This window comes from Eucyclogobius newberryi, unplaced genomic scaffold (assembly GCF_026437365.1).
Source record: "Eucyclogobius newberryi isolate DKJ021-1_F unplaced genomic scaffold, fEucNew1.0.hap1 SCAF_3, whole genome shotgun sequence".
NCBI lineage: Eukaryota > Metazoa > Chordata > Actinopteri > Gobiiformes > Gobiidae > Eucyclogobius > Eucyclogobius newberryi.
This window is the reverse complement of record NW_027315945.1, coordinates 36,347,223-36,368,560: the sequence shown is the minus strand read 5'-3', so window position 1 is coordinate 36,368,560 and position 21,338 is coordinate 36,347,223. Positions and strand designations below refer to the sequence as shown.

Genomic DNA, 21,338 nt, shown 5'->3' with positions numbered 1-21,338 from the left:
TCCTGCGTCTCCTCCTGCGTCTCCACCTGCGTCTCCTCCTGCGTCTCCACCTGCGTCTCCTCCTGCGTCTCCACCTGCGTCTCCTCCTGCGTCTCCACCCGCGTCTCCACCCGCGTCTCACGCAGATTAAACCCAGACTAAACATGAACTAAATAAAACACCAGAACTTGAACCAAACCAAGAGAAATAAAGTCACAGTTCAAGTGAAAACAAAATGTCTCCTTCATTTGACCCAAAGTGACCAAACCTCTAAAAACACAATGACTCTCATTAACTCAACAAGCCTTTTCCACTGATTTATCCACTATGAGCACCTAAAGGACTAAACCAGAACTAAACCAGGACTAAACCAGGACTAAACCAGGACTGAACCAGGACTAAACCAGAACTAAACCAGGACTAAACCAGAACTAAACCAGGACTAAACCAGAACTAAACCAGGACTAAACTAGAACTAAACCATGACTAAACCAGGACTAAACCAGGACTGAACCAGGACTAACACAGAACTAAACCAGGACTAAACCAGGACTAAACCAGGACTGAACCAGGACTAAACCAGGACTAAACCAGGACTAAACCAGGACTAACACAGAACTAAACCAGGACTAAACCAGGACTAAACCAGGACTGAACCAGGACTAACACAGAACTAAACCAGGACTAAACCAGGACTAAACCAGGACTGAACCAGGACTAAACCAGAACTAAACCAGGACTAAACCAGAACTAAACCAGGACTAAACCAGAACTAAACCAGGACTAAACTAGAACTAAACCATGACTAAACCAGGACTAAACCAGGACTGAACCAGGACTAACACAGAACTAAACCAGGACTAAACCAGGACTAAACCAGGACTGAACCAGGACTAAACCAGGACTAAACCAGGACTAAACCAGGACTAACACAGAACTAAACCAGGACTAAACCAGGACTAAACCAGGACTGAACCAGGACTAACACAGAACTAAACCAGGACTAAACCAGGACTAAACCAGGACTAAACCAGGACTAAACCAGGACTGAACCAGGACTAAACCAGGACTAACACAGAACTAAACCAGGACTAAACCAGAACTAAACCAGGACTAAACCAGGACTGAACCAGGACTGAACCAGAACTAAACCAGGACTAAACCAGGACTGAACCAGGACTAACACAGAACTAAACCAGGACTAAACCAGAACTAAACCAGGACTAAACCAGAACTAAACCAGGACTGAACCAGGACTGAACCAGGACTGAACCAGAACTAAACCAGGACTAAACCAGAACTAAACCAGGACTAAACCAGGACTAAACTAGAACTAAACCAGGACTGAACCAGGACTAACCCAGGACTGAACCAGAACCAGACTAAACTAAACCAGAACTAGACCCAGACAAAGACTGAACCCTGAGAGAAACAGTCCTCATCACGTGACTCATTTACTCTTTATTACAAACTGTTAATTACTTCAATAATTCACACTTTGATGTTTCCTTCAGTTTCACGTCTTTTACTGCGTTAAAGCTTCACGGCGCGCGCGGCCTAATGAAAGCGCCATGGACCTGTCACCCCCCCTCCCCCCCAGAGCCGACCAATGAGAGCCGCGCAGGGCCCTCCGCGCAGCCAATGGGCGCACTGGTCCCGCTGCGTGCGCGGGTCTGAGGGGCGGGTCTGGGGGCGGGCCTGAGGGGCCGTGCGGCGCTGCGGATGCGTCGGTTTCCGTCCAAAACGCGGCGAGAGAAGAAGCGACGCGCCGCTGCTGCTTCTGGGGGATTTTCTCACCGGATAAACACGAGACCAACAGGTTCTAGCGCAGACAAAGTGGAATAATTAGGCCTTTTTATGCTGCGCTGAAGTGTCACGTGATCGAACTTCAAATTCAGACAGAAATCATACGTTGGAAATGTTTTAGATTCACATTTTTGCACATTTTCTTTCTTCTTTTTTTTTTTGCGCATTTCTCCGTTTGAATGGAGCGACTCGACGTGCGTCCGCGCGCTCCGTGGAATATGCGCGCGCGGTCCTAGATCGTCGCGGGTGATTGCGGGACTTCCAGGGGCCCCCCGCGCGGGAAATGCTATGAGCCGCGCGGCCGACACGGGAGGAGGACGACACGCGCGATCATGAAGGAGAAGTCCAAGAACGCGGCGCGGACCCGGCGCGAGAAGGAGAACAGCGAGTTTTACGAACTGGCGAAGCTGCTGCCGCTGCCCTCCGCCATCACGTCACAGCTGGACAAAGCCTCCATCATCCGCCTCACCACCAGCTACCTGAAGATGAGGATCGTGTTCCCGGAAGGTACGCGCCCGCCGCCGCCCGCACACGCGCGCCCCGAGCCGCACCGGAGCCGCACCGGAGCCGCGGGGGTTGTTTATCCTGAGGCCGCGGAACCGAAAAGAATGAGCGGTTTTTACTGCTGCGTTTTCTCTCTGCGCGTTTCCAGTGACAAGACATTCTGTGTTTGCACTTGACACGTTATTATCTATATTTTAGAGTTATATTATTATAAAATGCAAAATAAAAAAGACAAATTTGTCATAACCATAAAACAAATTATATTCGTTTAATTAAATGTGCTTTTATTTTTTCTGTCGTTTCCTTTTCACCTTTTTTTCCCCAAACCAATATTTTGCTGTAGATTGTAAATTATAATAGAAATATTTTGGACAATAAAAGTTAATAAATAACAGAAAAAAATAAAAAGGCCTGATATATTGTAAGCATTGCGCTTTGGTTCGTGCGTAATGCGCGCGGCTGCGGTCAACGCGTGCTTAAAACTAATTTATTTAGAAGCAAAAAATTATATATTTATGCATCCGTGATATAATTAAAATAGTATTACATTTTTTGTGTTTTATTCCATTCGTTTTAAGGCCAAATATCTCTAATAAAAATCTAAAAAGCAGCTTAAATTAATCTGCCCGAGTTTAATTGTAATAAACTGGCGTGTGTGTGTTAATAAGACTAGATAAGTGTGTGTTAATAAAACTAGTTAAGTGTGTGTTAATAAAACTAGTTAAGTGTGTGTTAATAAGACTAGATAAGTGTGTGTTAATAAAACTAGTTAAGTGTGTGTTAATAAAACTAGTTAAGTGTGTGTTAATAAGACTAGATAAGTGTGTGTTAATAAAACTAGTTAAGTGTGTGTTAATAAGACTAGTTAAGTGTGTGTTAATAAGACTAGTTAAGTGTGTGTTAATAAGACTAGTTAAGTGTGTGTTAATAAAACTAAAGTGTGTGTTAATAAGACTAGTTAAGTGTGTGTTAATAAGACTAGTTAAGTGTGTGTTAATAAAACTAAAGTGTGTGTTAATAAGACTAGTTAAGTGTGTGTTAATAAGACTAGTTAAGTGTGTTTGGAAGTGTAAAGTCCGTGATCACAATGAAATGATCAGCAGATTAATGAGTCCGCGCGTGTCATGTCTAAAATAACATTAACGCGCCTCGTGGGAACGCGATTTGCATATATTACATTTACATTTACATTTAAGAAAGACAGATTTGTTTAGAAACATCGGCTTTAGTATTTTTATAACTAAGATTTTTAGTTTTTTATTAGAAACTAAAATGAAACACGAACAGGCCTCGGGTTTTGTTTAGTATTTTGTTCGTTTTGCTGTTTAAATATTATGTGGTTGTAGCATTTGTCATTTATTAATAGCGTTTTAATGATATTGTTTCATAGCCACTTATTGTCTTATAGTTTAACTCTTCTTATAAAAATGGCTTTAGATTTTTAAAAGTCTGAATTTTTGTTACATAATTATTATATTTGCTGTTTTTGCATTTTACTGGTGAGAAAGTACTTATAGTTAACTTATATTATATTATTAGTATATTTTATGAAAAACCCTGCCAGAAAACAATGAAGCGATCTTTGGTTAATCTTATTTTTTCATCTTATATTTTAATTGATTTTCGATTGTTTGTTCCGATTCCCCGACTAAACTTTGCAGCACAAATAACATCTTATTTATCTTGCCTCATAATTTTTAGATGATTCAATTAAAATAAATAGCTCTGGGACAAGAGCCAAACGCAGACAAATGTCTCAGTAATATGTCCAAGCAAAATAATGCATTTTCTTTATATTGATCAGACGTTTAATTTTAATAAACTGTAAAAAAGTAAAAAATAAAAAATCCAACATTTCTTTAGGGAAACAATGCAATATTTACTGTTAGAAAAAATAAAGCAAATATAAAGCTTTCATTCGGACACAAAAAGCTGATAGATATTTTTTTTTCTCCTTTTGTTTTCTTACAAAATTTGGCAGCTTTTTATTGATTATTTCCATAACTAATGCCACGAGCCTCAGTGTGTTTGCGTTTGTCACGTGCTTGTTTGTCTCTTCCCGTCTCGCGCGTGCGTATGAATGTGTTAATGCAGAACAACTGAAGAAAACAGAAGGCCTGGTCATCTAAACATGTGCTGTCCAGTCTCTCGCGCGCGCACACGTCTCACGCGCGCGCACACGTCTCACGCGCGCGTACACGTCTCACGCGCGCGCACACGTCTCACGCGGTATTTAGGTGATTGTCCCGCGCCGCGTTACGGAGTCTCCGCCGTTTGTCCCCCGCGTGTCTCGTTCCTCCTGAGAAATGTCAAAGCCGTGACCTCCGTGTCCACCCCCCCCCCCCCCCCCCCCACACACACACCCCGCCCCCTCGGCCCTGCTCCGGGGGGGGGGGGCTCCGGGGGGGCTCCTGGGGGCCCCCCGGAGCAGATTATCCGCGCGGAGCTCCAGCGCTGCGTGACCACTGCAGAGCTGGACACATTAGTATGATGTGCACGTCTGAGAACTCCAAACATATGGGGCTGGCATGGCAACGGGGAAGACAGGAAAACACAGAGCAAAACACAGGAAAACACAGAGGAAGAGACGTGGAAACACAGAGGAAAACACAGGAAAACACGGAGGAAGAGACGTGGAAACAGAGGAAAACACAGAGGAAGAGACGTGGAAACAGAGGAAAACACAGGAAAACACAGAGGAAGAGACGTGGAAACACAGAGGAAAACACAGGAAAACACAGAGGAAGAGACGTGGAAACACAGAGGAAAACACAGAGGAAAACGGAGGAAAACACAGAGGAAGAGACGTGGAAACACAGAGGAAAACACAGGAAAACACAGAGGAAGAGACGTGGAAACACAGAGGAAAACACAGGAAAACACAGAGGAAGAGACGTGGAAACACAGAGGAAAACACAGGAAAACACAGAGGAAGAGACGTGGAAACAGAGGAAAACACAGGAAAACACAGAGGAAGAGACGTGGAAACACAGAGGAAAACACAGGAAAACACAGAGGAAGAGACGTGGAAACACAGAGGAAAACACAGGAAAACACAGAGGAAGAGACGTGGAAACACAGAGGAAAACACAGGAAAACACAGAGGAAGAGACGTGGAAACACAGAGGAAAACACAGGAAAACACAGAGGAAGAGACGTGGAAACAGAGGAAAACACAGAGGAAGAGACGTGGAAACAGAGGAAAACACAGGAAAACACAGAGGAAGAGACGTGGAAACACAGAGGAAAACACAGGAAAACACAGAGGAAGAGACGTGGAAACACAGAGGAAAACACAGAGGAAAACGGAGGAAAACACAGAGGAAGAGACGTGGAAACACAGAGGAAAACACAGGAAAACACAGAGGAAGAGACGTGGAAACACAGAGGAAAACACAGGAAAACACAAAGGAAGAGACGTGGAAACACAGAGGAAAACACAGGAAAACACAGAGGAAGAGACGTGGAAACACAGAGGAAAACACAGGAAAACACAGAGGAAGAGACGTGGAAACACAGAGGAAAACACAGGAAAACACAGAGGAAGAGACGTGGAAACAGAGGAAAACACAGGAAAACACAGAGGAAGAGACGTGGAAACACAGAGGAAAACACAGGAAAACACAGAGGAAGAGACGTGGAAACACAGAGGAAAACACAGGAAAACACAGAGGAAGAGACGTGGAAACACAGAGGAAAACACAGGAAAACACAGAGGAAGAGACGTGGAAACAGAGGAAAACACAGAGGAAGAGACGTGGAAACAGAGGAAAACACAGGAAAACACAGAGGAAGAGACGTGGAAACACAGAGGAAAACACAGGAAAACACAGAGGAAGAGACGTGGAAACACAGAGGAAAACACAGAGGAAAACGGAGGAAAACACAGAGGAAGAGACGTGGAAACACAGAGGAAAACACAGGAAAACACAGAGGAAGAGACGTGGAAACACAGAGAAAAACACAGGAAAACACAGAGGAAGAGACGTGGAAACACAGAGGAAAACACAGGAAAACACAGAGGAAGAGACGTGGAAACAGAGGAAAACACAGGAAAACACAGAGGAAGAGACGTGGAAACACAGAGGAAAACACAGGAAAACACAGAGGAAGAGACGTGGAAACAGAGGAAAACACAGGAAAACACAGAGGAAGAGACGTGGAAACACAGAGGAAAACACAGGAAAACACAGAGGAAGAGACGTGGAAACACAGAGGAAAACACAGGAAAACACAGAGGAAGAGACGTGGAAACACAGAGGAAAACACAGGAAAACACAGAGGAAGAGACGTGGAAACAGAGGAAAACACAGGAAAACACAGAGGAAGAGACGTGGAAACACAGAGGAAAACACAGGAAAACACAGAGGAAGAGACGTGGAAACACAGAGGAAAACACAGGAAAACACAGAGGAAGAGACGTGGAAACAGAGGAAAACACAGGAAAACACAGAGGAAGAGACGTGGAAACACAGAGGAAAACACAGGAAAACACAGAGGAAGAGACGTGGAAACACAGAGGAAAACAAGGAGGAAAACGGAGGAAAACACAGAGGAAGAGACGTGGAAACACAGAGGAAAACACAGGAAAACACAGAGGAAGAGACGTGGAAACACAGAGGAAAACACAGGAAAACACAGAGGAAGAGACGTGGAAACACAGAGGAAAACACAGGAAAACACAGAGGAAGAGACGTGGAAACACAGAGGAAAACACAGGAAAACACAGAGGAAGAGACGTGGAAACACAGAGGAAAACACAGGAAAACACAGAGGAAGAGACGTGGAAACAGAGGAAAACACAGGAAAACACAGAGGAAGAGACGTGGAAACACAGAGGAAAACACAGGAAAACACAGAGGAAGAGACGTGGAAACACAGAGGAAAACACAGGAAAACACAGAGGAAGAGACGTGGAAACACAGAGGAAAACACAGGAAAACACAGAGGAAGAGACGTGGAAACACAGAGGAAAACACAGGAAAACACAGAGGAAGAGACGTGGAAACACAGAGGAAAACACAGGAAAACACAGAGGAAGAGACGTGGAAACACAGAGGAAAACACAGGAAAACACAGAGGAAGAGACGTGGAAACAGAGGAAAACACAGGAAAACACAGAGGAAGAGACGTGGAAACACAGAGGAAAACACAGGAAAACACAGAGGAAGAGACGTGGAAACACAGAGGAAAACACAGGAAAACACAGAGGAAGAGACGTGGAAACAGAGGAAAACACAGGAAAACACAGAGGAAGAGACGTGGAAACACAGAGGAAAACACAGGAAAACACAGAGGAAGAGACGTGGAAACACAGAGGAAAACACAGGAAAACACAGAGGAAGAGACGTGGAAACAGAGGAAAACACAGGAAAACACAGAGGAAGAGACGTGGAAACACAGAGGAAAACACAGGAAAACACAGAGGAAGAGACGTGGAAACACAGAGGAAAACACAGGAAAACACAGAGGAAGAGACGTGGAAACACAGAGGAAAACACAGGAAAACACAGAGGAAGAGACGTGGAAACAGAGGAAAACACAGGAAAACACAGAGGAAGAGACGTGGAAACACAGAGGAAAACACAGGAAAACACAGAGGAAGAGACGTGGAAACACAGAGGAAAACACAGGAAAACACAGAGGAAGAGACGTGGAAACAGAGGAAAACACAGGAAAACACAGAGGAAGAGACGTGGAAACACAGAGGAAAACACAGGAAAACACAGAGGAAGAGACGTGGAAACACAGAGGAAAACACAGAGGAAAACGGAGGAAAACACAGAGCAAAATACAGAGGAAACATAGGAAAAGACAGAGGAAGAGACGTGGAAACACAGAGGAAAACACAGAGGAAAACACAGGAAAACACAGAGGAAGAGACGTGGAAACACAGAGGAAAACACAGAGGAAAACGGAGGAAAACACAGAGCAAAATACAGAGGAAAACACAGGAAAAGACAGAGGAAAACAAAGGAAAAGACAGAGGAAGAGACGGGGAAACAGAGGAAGAGACGGGGAAACACAGAGGAAAACACAGAGGAAAACGGAGGAAAACACAGAGGAAAAGACAGAGGAAAAGACAGAGGAAAAGACAGAGGAAAAGACAGAGGAAAAGACAGAGGAAAAGACAGAGGAAAACACAGAGGAAAACACAGAGGAAAACACAGAGGAAAACACAGAGGAAGAGACAGAGGAAAACACAGAGGAAGAGACAGAGGAAGAGACAGAGGAAAACACAGAGGAAAACACAGAGGAAGAGACAGAGGAAGAGACAGAGGAAAACACAGAGGAAAACACAGAGGAAAACACAGAGGAAAACACAGAGGAAGAGACAGAGGAAAACACAGAGGAAGAGACAGAGGAAGAGACAGAGGAAACTGGATTCTGTCCCTTTTGTCGATTGTGAGTTAAATAAATCAATAACGAAGTTCGAAGTTCATCCAGATCAATCGTTACGAGAAGCGGCTGAAACTTCGATGTCTTCAGGTGTTACTCCTGTCGTCAGGTGTTACTCCTGTCGCCAGGTGTTATTCCTGTTGTCAGGTGTTACTCCTGTCGTCAGGTGTTACTCTGGCAGTGCTCCTCTGCGTTTTTAAAGACCCCTCACAACCGGTAGTTCACCTGCAAATCCAGCATCATTATTTAAACACTAAATCAGTTTATATATATATATATATATATATATATATATATATATATATATATATATATATATATATATATATATATATTACATACTTGATATATACTTGATATATACTATATACACTTTATATGTACTTGATATATACTATATATGTATATTTTATACATACTTGATATATATTTTATATATACTTTATATATACTTTATATATACTTTATATACTTTATATATACTTTATATACTTTATATATACTTTATAACACTCTCAGACACAAAACAAAAGTGCTGGATTTGAAATCAACAGAATTCAGTCAAATCAAAGTTTAAATAGTTAATTATGTGTTGTTTACTTTCCCGTCGCGATCGCCGTGACGACGCGCTTCACGTCTAAAAGTGTGTGAACGTCACTTCAGCTCAGAAGTATTCACCATGAAGTATTCACTATGAAGTATTCACTATGAAGTATTCACCATGAAGTATTCACCATGAAGTAAACGGGGAAAAAATGTGTACATTCCTCGTGACCCGAAAGCAGCTGAAGGCGGAGTTTAAAACCACAGGAACGAGACAACTTCTGTAACGACTTCTATAACGACTTCTGTAACGACTTCTATAACGACTTCTGTAACGACTTCTGTAACGACTTCTATAACGACTTCTGTAACGACTTCTATAACGACTTCTGTAACGACTTCTGTAACGACTTCTATAACGACTTCTGTAACGACTTCTATAACGACTTCTGTAACGACTTCTATAACGACTTCTGTAACGACTTCTATAACGACTTCTGTAACGACTTCTGTAACGACTTCTATAACGACTTCTGTAACGACTTCTATAACGACTTCTGTAACGACTTCTATAACGACTTCTATAACGACTTCTGTAACGACTTCTATAACGACTTCTGTAACGACTTCTATAACGACTTCTATAACGACTTCTGTAACGACTTCTGTAACGACTTCTATAACGACTTCTGTAACGACTTCTATAACGACTTCTGTAACGACTTCTGTAACGACTTCTGTAACGACTTCTGTAACGACTTCTATAACGACTTCTATAACGACTTCTGTAACGACTTCTGTAACGACTTCTGTAACGACTTCTGTAACGACTTCTGTAACGACTTCTGTAACGACTTCTGTAACGACTTCTGTAACGACTTCTGCCACGACTTCTGCCACGACTTCTGTAACGACTTCTATAACGACTTCGATAACGACTTCTGCCACGACTTCTGCCACGACTTCTACCACGACTTCTACAACGACTTCTGTAACGACTTCTGTAACGACTTCTGTAACGACTTCTGCCCCGACTTCTGCCCCGACTTGCGCAACGACTTCTGTAACGACTTCTGTAACGACTTCTATAACGACTTCTGTAACGACTTCTGTAACGACTTCTGTAACGACTTCTGTAACGACTTCTGCCACGACTTCTGCCACGACTTCTATAACAACTTCTATAACGACTTCTGTCACGACTTCTGTAACGACTTCTGTAACGACTTCTGCCACGACTTCTGCCACGACTTCTGTAACGACTTCTATAACGACTTCTATAACGACTTCTGTAACGACTTCTGTAACGACTTCTGTAACGACTTCTGTAACGACTTCTGTAACGACTTCTGTAACGACTTCTGCCACGACTTCTGCCACGACTTCTATAACAACTTCTATAACGACTTCTGCAACGACTTCTGTAACGACTTCTGTCACGACTTCTGCCACGACTTCTGCCACGACTTCTGTAACGACTTCTATAACGACTTCTATAACGACTTCTGTAACGACTTCTGTAACGACTTCTGTAACGACTTCTGTAACGACTTCTGTAACGACTTCTGTAACGACTTCTGTAACGACTTCTGTAACGACTTCTGTAACGACTTCTGTAACGACTTCTATAACGACTTCTGTAACGACTTCTGTAACGACTTCTGTAACGACTTCTGAAACGACTTCTGTAACGACTTCTGTAACGACTTATATAACGACTTCTATAACGACATAACGACTTCTGTAACGACTTCTATAACGACTTCTATAACGACTTCTATAACGACTTGCGCAACAACTTCCGTAACGACTTCCGTAACGACTTCCGTAACGACTTCTGCAACGACTTCTGTAACGACTTCTGTAACGACTTCTGCCACGACTTCTGTAACGACTTCTATAACGACTTCTGTAACGACTTCTGCCACGACTTCTACCACGACTTCTACAACGACTTCTGTAACGACTTCTGTAACGACTTCTGTAACGACTTCTGTAACGACTTCTGCCCCGACTTGCGCAACGACTTGCGCAACGACTTCTGTAACGTCTTCTGTAACGACTTCTGTAACGACTTCTGCCACGACTTCTGCCACGACTTCTATAACAACTTCTATAACGACTTCTGTCACGACTTCTGTAACGACTTCTGTAACGACTTCTATAACGACTTCTATAACGACTTCTGTAGCGACTTCTGCCACGACTTCTGCAACGACTTCCGCAACGACTTCTGTAACGACTTCCGCAACGTCTTCTATAACGACTTCCGTAACGACTTCTGCCACGACTTCTGTAACGACTTCTGTAACGAATTCTGTAACGACTTCTGCCACGACTTCTGCCACGACTTCTGCAACGACTTCTGTAACGACTTCTATAACGACTTCTGAAACGACTTCTGTAACTACTTCTATAACGACTTCCGCAACGACTTCCGTAAAGTCTTCTATAACGACTTCTGCCACGACTTCTATAACGACTTCTGTAACGACTTCTGTAACGACTTCTGCCACGACTTCTGCCACGACTTCTATAACGACTTCTGTAACGACTTCTGTAACGACTTCTGCCACGACTTCTGCAACGACTTCTGCAACGACTTCTGTAACGACTTCTATAACGACTTCTGCCACGACTTCTATAACGACTTCTGTAACGAATTCTGTAACGACTTCTGCCACGACTTCTGCCACGACTTCTGCAACGACTTCTGTAACGACTTCTATAACGACTTCTGAAACGACTTCTGTAACTACTTCTATAACGACTTCCGCAACGACTTCCGTAACGTCTTCTATAACGACTTCTGCCACGACTTCTATAACGACTTCTGTAACGACTTCTGTAACGACTTCTGCCACGACTTCTATAACGACTTCTGTAACGACTTCTGTAACGACTTCTGTAACGACTTCTGCCACGACTTCTGCAACGACTTCTGCAACGACTTCTGTAACGACTTCTGTAACGACTTCTGCCACGACTTCTATAACGACTTCTGTAACGACTTCTGTAACGACTTCTGTAACGACTTCTGTAACGACTTCTGCCACGACTTCTGCCACGACTTCTGTAACGACTTCTATAACGACTTCTGAAACAACTTCTGTAACGACTTCTGTAACGACTTCTATAACGACTTCTATAACGACTTCTGTCGTGCAAGAAGAGGCTGAGTCCGTGTTTTAAATCGTTTCTTCTCGTTTGGAGACTTAGAAGAGTCATTTTTCTGGACATTTTAATCTTAGTATTTCACATTGTTAGGCTTAAATTTGGCTTAAATCGATTTCGAATTTTCATGGATATTCAGGCAAAGATCGTCTCTGGTCTCGTTGTTTTGAGGTACGTTTTGTTCGCTCTTGTACATTCACCACATAAAAAACTGGGACTAAACCAGGACTAAACCCGGACTAAACCCGGACTAAACCCGGACTAAACCCGGACTAAACCCGGACTAAATCAGACCAAGACCAAACCAAGTCCAAGTCAGGACAAAAACGGGCTGAAGTTCAAAAGAAATGACTGTTTTGTGTGTTAAACGGCACCGATTAAAACCACATTGTGTTTGTTTATGTTTATTAATAACAGCCAAACTTCGACCTTGACCGTTTCACGTCCAAAAACCGTCCTAAAAAAGCGAGTCGTCCAGCGGCGTCATCACAGACGCTCTCATTCCTCACATGCTTCGTGTTTGTCAAGACTGTTCACGCGGCGCCGCTTCACACGCGTGTGTGAACCTCCAGATGCACACTTCAGGCTCCATTCTGGCTCAAACCTCCAGATGCACACTTCAGGCTCCATTCTGGCTCAAACCTCCAGATGCACACTTCAGGCTCCATTCTGGCTCAAACCTCCAGATGCACACTTCAGGCTCCATTCTGGCTCAAACCTCCAGATGCACACTTCAGGCTCCATTCTGGCTCAAACCTCCAGATGCACACTTCAGGCTCCATTCTGGCTCAAACCTCCAGATGCACACTTCAGGCTCCATTCTGGCTCAAACCTCCAGATGCACACTTCAGGCTCCATTCTGGCTCAAACCTCCAGATGCACACTTCAGGCTCCATTCTGGCTCAAACCTCCAGATACACACTTCAGGCTCCATTCTGGCTCAAACCTCCAGATACACACTTCAGGCTCCATTCTGGCTCAAACCTCCAGATGCACACTTCAGGCTCCATTCTGGCTCAAACCTCCAGATGCACACTTCAGGCTCCATTCTGGCTCAAACCTCCAGATGCACACTTCAGGCTCCATTCTGGCTCAAACCTCCAGATGCACACTTCAGGCTCCATTCTGGCTCAAACCTCCAGATGCACACTTCAGGCTCCATTCTGGCTCAAACCTCCAGATGCACACTTCAGGCTCCATTCTGGCTCAAACCTCCAGATGCACACTTCAGGCTCCATTCTGGCTCAAACCTCCAGATGCACACTTCAGGCTCCATTCTGGCTCAAACCTCCAGATGCACACTTCAGGCTCCATTCTGGCTCAAACCTCCAGATACACACTTCAGGCTCCATTCTGGCTCAAACCTCCAGATGCACACTTCAGGCTCCATTCTGGCTCAAACCTCCAGATGCACACTTCAGGCTCCATTGTGGCTCAAACCTCTAGATGCACACTTCAGGCTCCATTGTGGCTCAAACCTCCAGATGCACACTTCAGGCTCCATTGTGGCTCAAACCTCCAGATGCACACTTCAGGCTCCATTGTGGCTCAAACCTCCAGATGCACACTTCAGGCTCCATTCTGGCTCAAACCTCCAGATGCACACTTCCTCCAGATGCACACTTCAGGCTCCATTGTGGCTCAAACATCCAGATGCACACTTCAGGCTCCATTCTGGCTCAGACCTCCAGATGCACACTTCAGGCTCCATTCTGGCTCAAACCTCCAGATGCACACTTCAGGCTCCATTCTGGCTCAAACCTCCAGATGCACACTTCAGGCTCCATTCTGGCTCAAACCTCCAGATGCACACTTCAGGCTCCATTCTGGCTCAAACCTCCAGATGCACACTTCAGGCTCCATTCTGGCTCAAACCTCCAGATGCACACTTCAGGCTCCATTCTGGCTCAAACCTCCAGATGCACACTTCAGGCTCCATTCTGGCTCAAACCTCCAGATGCACACTTCAGGCTCCATTCTGGCTCAAACATCCAGATACACACTTCAGGCTCCATTCTGGCTCAAACCTCCAGATGCACACTTCAGGCTCCATTCTGGCTCAAACCTCCAGATGCACACTTCAGGCTCCATTCTGGCTCAAACCTCCAGATGCACACTTCAGGCTCCATTCTGGCTCAAACCTCCAGATGCACACTTCAGGCTCCATTCTGGCTCAAACCTCCAGATGCACACTTCAGGCTCCATTCTGGCTCAAACCTCCAGATGCACACTTCAGGCTCCATTCTGGCTCAAACCTCCAGATACACACTTCAGGCTCCATTCTGGCTCAAACCTCCAGATACACACTTAAGGCTCAATTCTGGCTCAAACCTCCAGATGCACACTTCAGGCTCCATTCTGGCTCAAACCTCCAGATGCACACTTCAGGCTCCATTCTGGCTCAAACCTCCAGATGCACACTTCAGGCTCCATTCTGGCTCAAACCTCCAGATGCACACTTCAGGCTCCATTCTGGCTCAAACCTCCAGATGCACACTTCAGGCTCCATTCTGGCTCAAACCTCCAGATGCACACTTCAGGCTCCATTCTGGCTCAAACCTCCAGATGCACACTTCAGGCTCCATTCTGGCTCAAACCTCCAGATGCACACTTCAGGCTCCATTCTGGCTCAAACCTCCAGATACACACTTCAGGCTCCATTCTGGCTCAAACCTCCAGATGCACACTTCAGGCTCCATTCTGGCTCAAACCTCCAGATGCACACTTAAGGCTCCATCTGGCTCAAACCTCCAGATGCACACTTCAGGCTCCATTCTGGCTCAAACCTCCAGATGCACACTTCAGGCTCCATTCTGGCTCAAACCTCCAGATGCACACTTCAGGCTCCATTCTGGCTCAAACATCCAGATACACACTTCAGGCTCCATTCTGGCTCAAACCTCCAGATGCACACTTCAGGCTCCATTCTGGCTCAAACCTCCAGATGCACACTTAAGGCTCCATCTGGCTCAAACCTCCAGATGCACACTTCAGGCTCCATTCTGGCTCAAACCTCCAGATGCACACTTCAGGCTCCATTCTGGCTCAAACCTCCAGATGCACACTTCAGGCTCCATTCTGGCTCAAACCTCCAGATGCACACTTCAGGCTCCATTCTGGCTTAAACCTCCAGATGCACACTTCAGGCTCCATTCTGGCTCAAACCTCCAGATGCACACTTCAGGCTCCATTCTGGCTCAAACCTCCAGATACACACTTCAGGCTCCATTCTGGCTCAAACCTCCAGATGCACACTTCAGGCTCCATTCTGGCTCAAACCTCCAGATGCACACTTCAGGCTCCATTCTGGCTCAAACATCCAGATACACACTTCAGGCTCCATTCTGGCTCAAACCTCCAGATGCACACTTCAGGCTCCATTCTGGCTCAAACCTCCAGATGCACACTTCAGGCTCCATTCTGGCTCAAACCTCCAGATGCACACTTCAGGCTCCATTCTGGCTCAAACCTCCAGATGCACACTTCAGGCTCCATTCTGGCTCAAACCTCCAGATGCACACTTCAGGCTCCATTCTGGCTCAAACCTCCAGATGCACACTTCAGGCTCCATTCTGGCTCAAACCTCCAGATACACACTTCAGGCTCCATTCTGGCTCAAACCTCCAGATACACACTTCAGGCTCCATTCTGGCTCAAACCTCCAGATGCACACTTCAGGCTCCATTCTGGCTCAAACCTCCAGATGCACACTTCAGGCTCCATTCTGGCTCAAACCTCCAGATGCACACTTCAGGCTCCATTCTGGCTCAAACCTCCAGATGCACACTTCAGGCTCCATTCTGGCTCAAACCTCCAGATGCACACTTCAGGCTCCATTCTGGCTCAAACCTCCAGATGCACACTTCAGGCTCCATTCTGGCTCAAACCTCCAGATGCACACTTCAGGCTCCATTCTGGCTCAAACCTCCAGATGCACACTTCAGGCTCCATTCTGGCTCAAACCTCCAGATACACACTTCAGGCTCCATTCTGGCTCAAACCTCCAGATGCACACTTCAGGCTCCATTCTGGCTCAAACCTCCAGATGCACACTTCAGGCTCCATTCTGGCTCAAACCTCCAGATGCACACTTAAGGCTCCATCTGGCTCAAACCTCCAGATGCACACTTAAGGCTCCATCCGGCTCAAACCTCCACACTTCAGGCTCCATTCTGGCTCAAACCTTCAGATGCACACTTCAGGCTCCATTCTGGCTCAAACCTCCACACTTCAGGCTCCATTCTGGCTCTTGAGCTGTAAACATGTTTTGTGCATGAATTAGTCGACTAAAACTCCAATTTCTCTCTGATTGTACTCTACATCTGTGTTTGTTCTGTCCTCGCTGATGGACACGACAGAAAATATTCCACAATTTCAAATATTTTTTGATTTTTAACAGTGTATTTCTCAGTAAATGTCAGATTAAGCTCACAATTCGCAATATCTCACTCTTTCCCCCCCTTTTCTGCTGCTCTGCCATGAAAAACCAAAAATTATCGATTGATAAACAGTTTGGGCAATCGATTATTCAAATCTACTCATATTGAATCCAAAATAATGAGATTTACTTTATTTTAAGTGTCAAATTCTTAGTAAAGTGACATTTGACCATTTGCAAATAAAATGAGCCAAGACAACTTTACAACATTGTGACCAACAAATCTCAAACTTAGGCTTCATATTTGGGCCGGGAACAACTAACTATAAAAAATAATCACAGTTTTTGTTTCTTCAATCGTTTTACCGCCTCTATTCAATCTGTAAACTCTTAATTTTATGCTTTTTGAGATGTATTCTTTGTCATACTAGTTGATTGTTCAGTTTGTTTTAGACAACATTGAGGGGGCAATGACGTCTCCTTGAGGGACGACTGTAGTTTCCATTATTAACGGGACAAAACAAAACCATTTTATTGTCCACTACACGGGATTATCCCGAATAATCGTCGCAGCCCGAATAAAGGACGTGATGTCTATCGATTACACACGTAGTTTGTGTTTTATCAATCGTTATTTGGACTAAACAGACTTTAAAACGCATACGAAAAGACGTTTTATGACAAAAACAGTGGGATAAATGAGGCATAATGTAAAAAAATAATGAACTGCATCAGATTTGAACACATTTTACACTTTATGCGTAAATGTTTTCCATCTAGAAGCCTTCAGTCGACACAGTTCAACCTTTTATTTGTCTAAAAATGTCTTTAAAAAGTGGTTAGTGACGACTCTGCCTCGTGTTTGGAGTCATTTTCTGCTGGTATTTCAGTTAAAGCTCTAACGTGGCCTCTTCTCGCTCAGAACACACTCACTGCGCTGCATTAGCATAAGCGCACAAAGGGACTGGAGAGCTCTCCATTTCGATGGGATTTTTTCTTCTTTTCTTTTTTGTGCCGAGCGCTGCGGTTTTTATTTACGGCGCTGGCTGCTCAGAGACCTTTGGACGTTTGCCCTGCTCGCTTCAATTACACGACACCTCGCGCCGCAAATATCTGCAAAACGCCACACGTCCCAGTGTTTAATCCTGACAAGTCAATTAAAAAACAACGACCAACACGTATTTAGAGTTTTTCTTTTAATTAAGTGATTATTTCTATTGTACATTCTGACATTAAGACTGAAAACAGACTGTAAAACACGCGATTAAAGGAGATTTACAACAAAAACAGCTGCATGAATAATAAAAATGACAAAAAGAGAGCTACGACTAATTGTTTTAGTCAAGTGAATATTTCTATTGCACAATTTGACTTTTTAAATACATTTTTAACCAAATAAAACTAGAAATGTGTCGATTGAAGGCTTCTAGATGGAAAATATTAAGGAATAAAGTGTAAAATGTGTTCAAATCTGATATAGTTCATTCTTTTTTGACATTTTGATTCAGTTACCCCACTTTTTTTTGTTATAAAACGTCTTTTCGTATGCGTTTTAAAGTCTGTATAGTCTGGATAGCGATTGATAAAACAGAAACTAGGTGCGTAATCGATAGAAATCACGTCGTTTATTCAGGCTGCGACGATTGATCCGGATAATCGCGAGTAAAATGTAGTTTTGTCCCGTTAATAAAGGAAACTACAGTCGTCCCTCAAGGAGACGTCATTGCCCCCTCAATGTTGTCTAAAACAAACTGAATAATCAACTAGTATGACAACAAATACATCTTAAAAAGCATAAAATTAAGCGTTTGAAGATTGAATAGAGGCAGTAAGTGACATTTATGATCCAACACTTGTGTAAAATAGAATTGTGTTCTCCTTTTCCTCCACATCAGCAGAATCTACGGGAAACACTGTGTATTTTGATAAACGTGAGTGTCATATGGAATAATACAAACTCTAAAACACATTTTAAAAACATGAAACCTTTTGAGACAGTGGCTTTGTTAGATAAAAAGTCAATAATGCAGTACATTTAGAAGCCTTCAGTCGACATATTTTAACCTTTATTTGGTTGAAATATTCACTTGACTAAATAATTGTTAGTCACAGCTCTGTTGCGTACCATTATTTATTCTGCTGTTTTTGTTGTATATTATGCCTTGTAGAGTCTGTTTTCATGTGTTTGGTGCCATTTTGAGGACTTTTAACCGTTCAAAAGATATTATATTTTGAATTGTTAATTGCTTGGTTGCATGACAGTTATTAAAATAAAATAGAGTGATTATTTTTATATTTGTTAATATGTTGTTTGTTATTAATTTACTATCGCTGCAATATATATTTGTTATTTATTGTTTTTAGAGTATTCTTCTGTTAAATTGAACTGGGAAAGAAAAACTTTCATTTGATTTAACTTTAAAGTTCCAATATCTAGGTTATATTTTGAATGCTTTTTATTCTTTATATTATTATTATTTTATTAATATTATGGTTATGATTTATTATTATAATTTATTATGAGTATGCTTGTTGTTATTGTTGTTTTAATTATTATTAGTGTTTATTATTTTACTGTTGTTTATGTTATTCTTATCCATTATGACTAAGTTTATTAATAATATTGTTTTTTGTGTGTTTATTATTATTTATGATTATGCTTATTATTACTGTTGTTTTATTACATCATCATTAGGCCCGAGCGCCACAAGTTGGCGAGAGGCCTATTAGATCCATAAGGCCGTGCTTTTCGCTCGGCTGCAAAAGTGCGCACGACATCGAGTGTGAAGCGCTCGCCCGCCTCCAAGCACCCACTAAGACTCCTCCCTCCTGCACGCCTGAGCAGACTAATGAGTATTAGGAAGATATAACATTACCATCGTAAACGGACGAAGCCTGTGCGAAAGTGCGCACTAAACCAGCGCTTTACTTGGGGCAACTGTGGAGTGCCCCAAGGGTCAGTCCTGGGTCCCCTTCTGTTCAACCTCTACATGCTGCCGTTAGGTCAGTTGATACGCAGTGAAAATGTGTCCTATCACAATGATGCAGACGAGTCAGATCTATGTTTCACTGTCGGCAGGTGAATATGGACCAGTGGATTCACTCTGTCACTGCATCCAACAGATCAGTTTGTGGAGCAAAACAACTTTCTCCAGCTGAACTCAGACAAGACTGAAATCATCATCTTCATCACATCAAATCAATAACATCAGCAGCTTTTTACCATCTAAAAAACATGGCCAAAATCAAAAATATAGTGTCAAAACCAGATTTAGAGAGACTTATCCATGCGTTTGTCTCCAGTAGATTAGACTACTGTAACGGCCGCTCACTGGTCTCTCCAAACGAGCTGTAAACAGCTGCAGAACATCCAGAACGCTGCTGCTCGGGTCCTGACTAGAACCAGGAAGTATGATCACATTAGTCCTGTTCTCAGGTCTCTGCACTGCCCCCTGTGGCTCGGAGAATAGACTTTAAAGCAGCTCTGCTTGTCTCTCCATGGCCTAGCACCAAAGTACATCTTGGATATGTTAGTGCCATATAAACCATCTCGGACTCTGAGGACCTCAGGGACCGGCCTCCTGCTGGTGCCAGAGTCAGGACTAAACATGGACCGGCCTCCTGCTGGTGCCAGAGTCAGGACTAAACATGGACCGGCCTCCTGCTGGTGCCAGAGTCAGAACTAAACATGGACCGGCCTCCTGCTGGTGCCAGAGTCAGGACTAAACATGGACCGGCCTCCTGCTGGTGCCAGAGTCAGGACTAAACATGGACCGGCCTCCTGCTGGTGCCAGAGTCAGGACTAAACATGGACCGGCCTCCTGCTGGTGCCAGAGTCAGGACTAAACATGGACCGACCTCCTGCTGGTGCCAGAGTCAGGACTAAACATGGACCGGCCTCCTGCTGGTGCCAGAGTCAGGACTAAACATGGACCGGCCTCCTGCTGGTGCCCAGAGTCAGGACTAAACATGGACCGGCCTCCTGCTGGTGCCAGAGTCAGGACTAAACATGGACCGGCCTCCTGCTGGTGCCAGTCAGGACTAAACATGGACCGGCCTCCTGCTGGTGCCAGAGTCAGGACTAAACATGGACCGGCCTCCTGCTGGTGCCCAGAGTCAGGACTAAACATGGACCGGCCTCCTGCTGGTGCCAGAGTCAGGACTAAACATGGACCGGCCTCCTGCTGGTGCCAGAGTCAGGACTAAACATGGACCGGCCTCCTGCTGGTGCCCAGAGTCAGGACTAAACATGGACCGGCCTCCTGCTGGTGCCCAGAGTCAGGACTAAACATGGACCGGCCTCCTGCTGGTGCCAGAGTCAGGACTAAACATGGACCGGCCTCCTGCTGGTGCCAGAGTCAGGACTAAACATGGACCGGCCTCCTGCTGGTGCCAGAGTCAGGACTAAACATGGACCGGCCTCCTGCTGGTGCCAGAGTCAGGACTAAACATGGACCGGCCTCCTGCTGGTGCCAGAGTCAGGACTAAACATGGACCGACCTCCTGCTGGTGCCAGAGTCAGGACTAAACATGGACCGGCCTCCTGCTGGTGCCA

The 21,338-nt window shown here is 44.3% G+C and overlaps 1 protein-coding gene across 1 annotated transcript in view; it reads left to right on the top strand.

Annotated features, from left to right (window-relative positions):
• Positions 1-2,111: 2,111 nt before the first annotated feature.
• The window catches only part of LOC140374256 (single-minded homolog 1-A-like), a 49,203-nt gene continuing 29,976 nt past the window's right edge, over positions 2,112-21,338 (top strand). The window contains 1 exon segment of the mRNA XM_072461102.1: positions 2,112-2,292. Within this exon segment, the coding sequence (XP_072317203.1) occupies positions 2,118-2,292 (175 nt within the window). The 5' untranslated portion in view covers positions 2,112-2,117.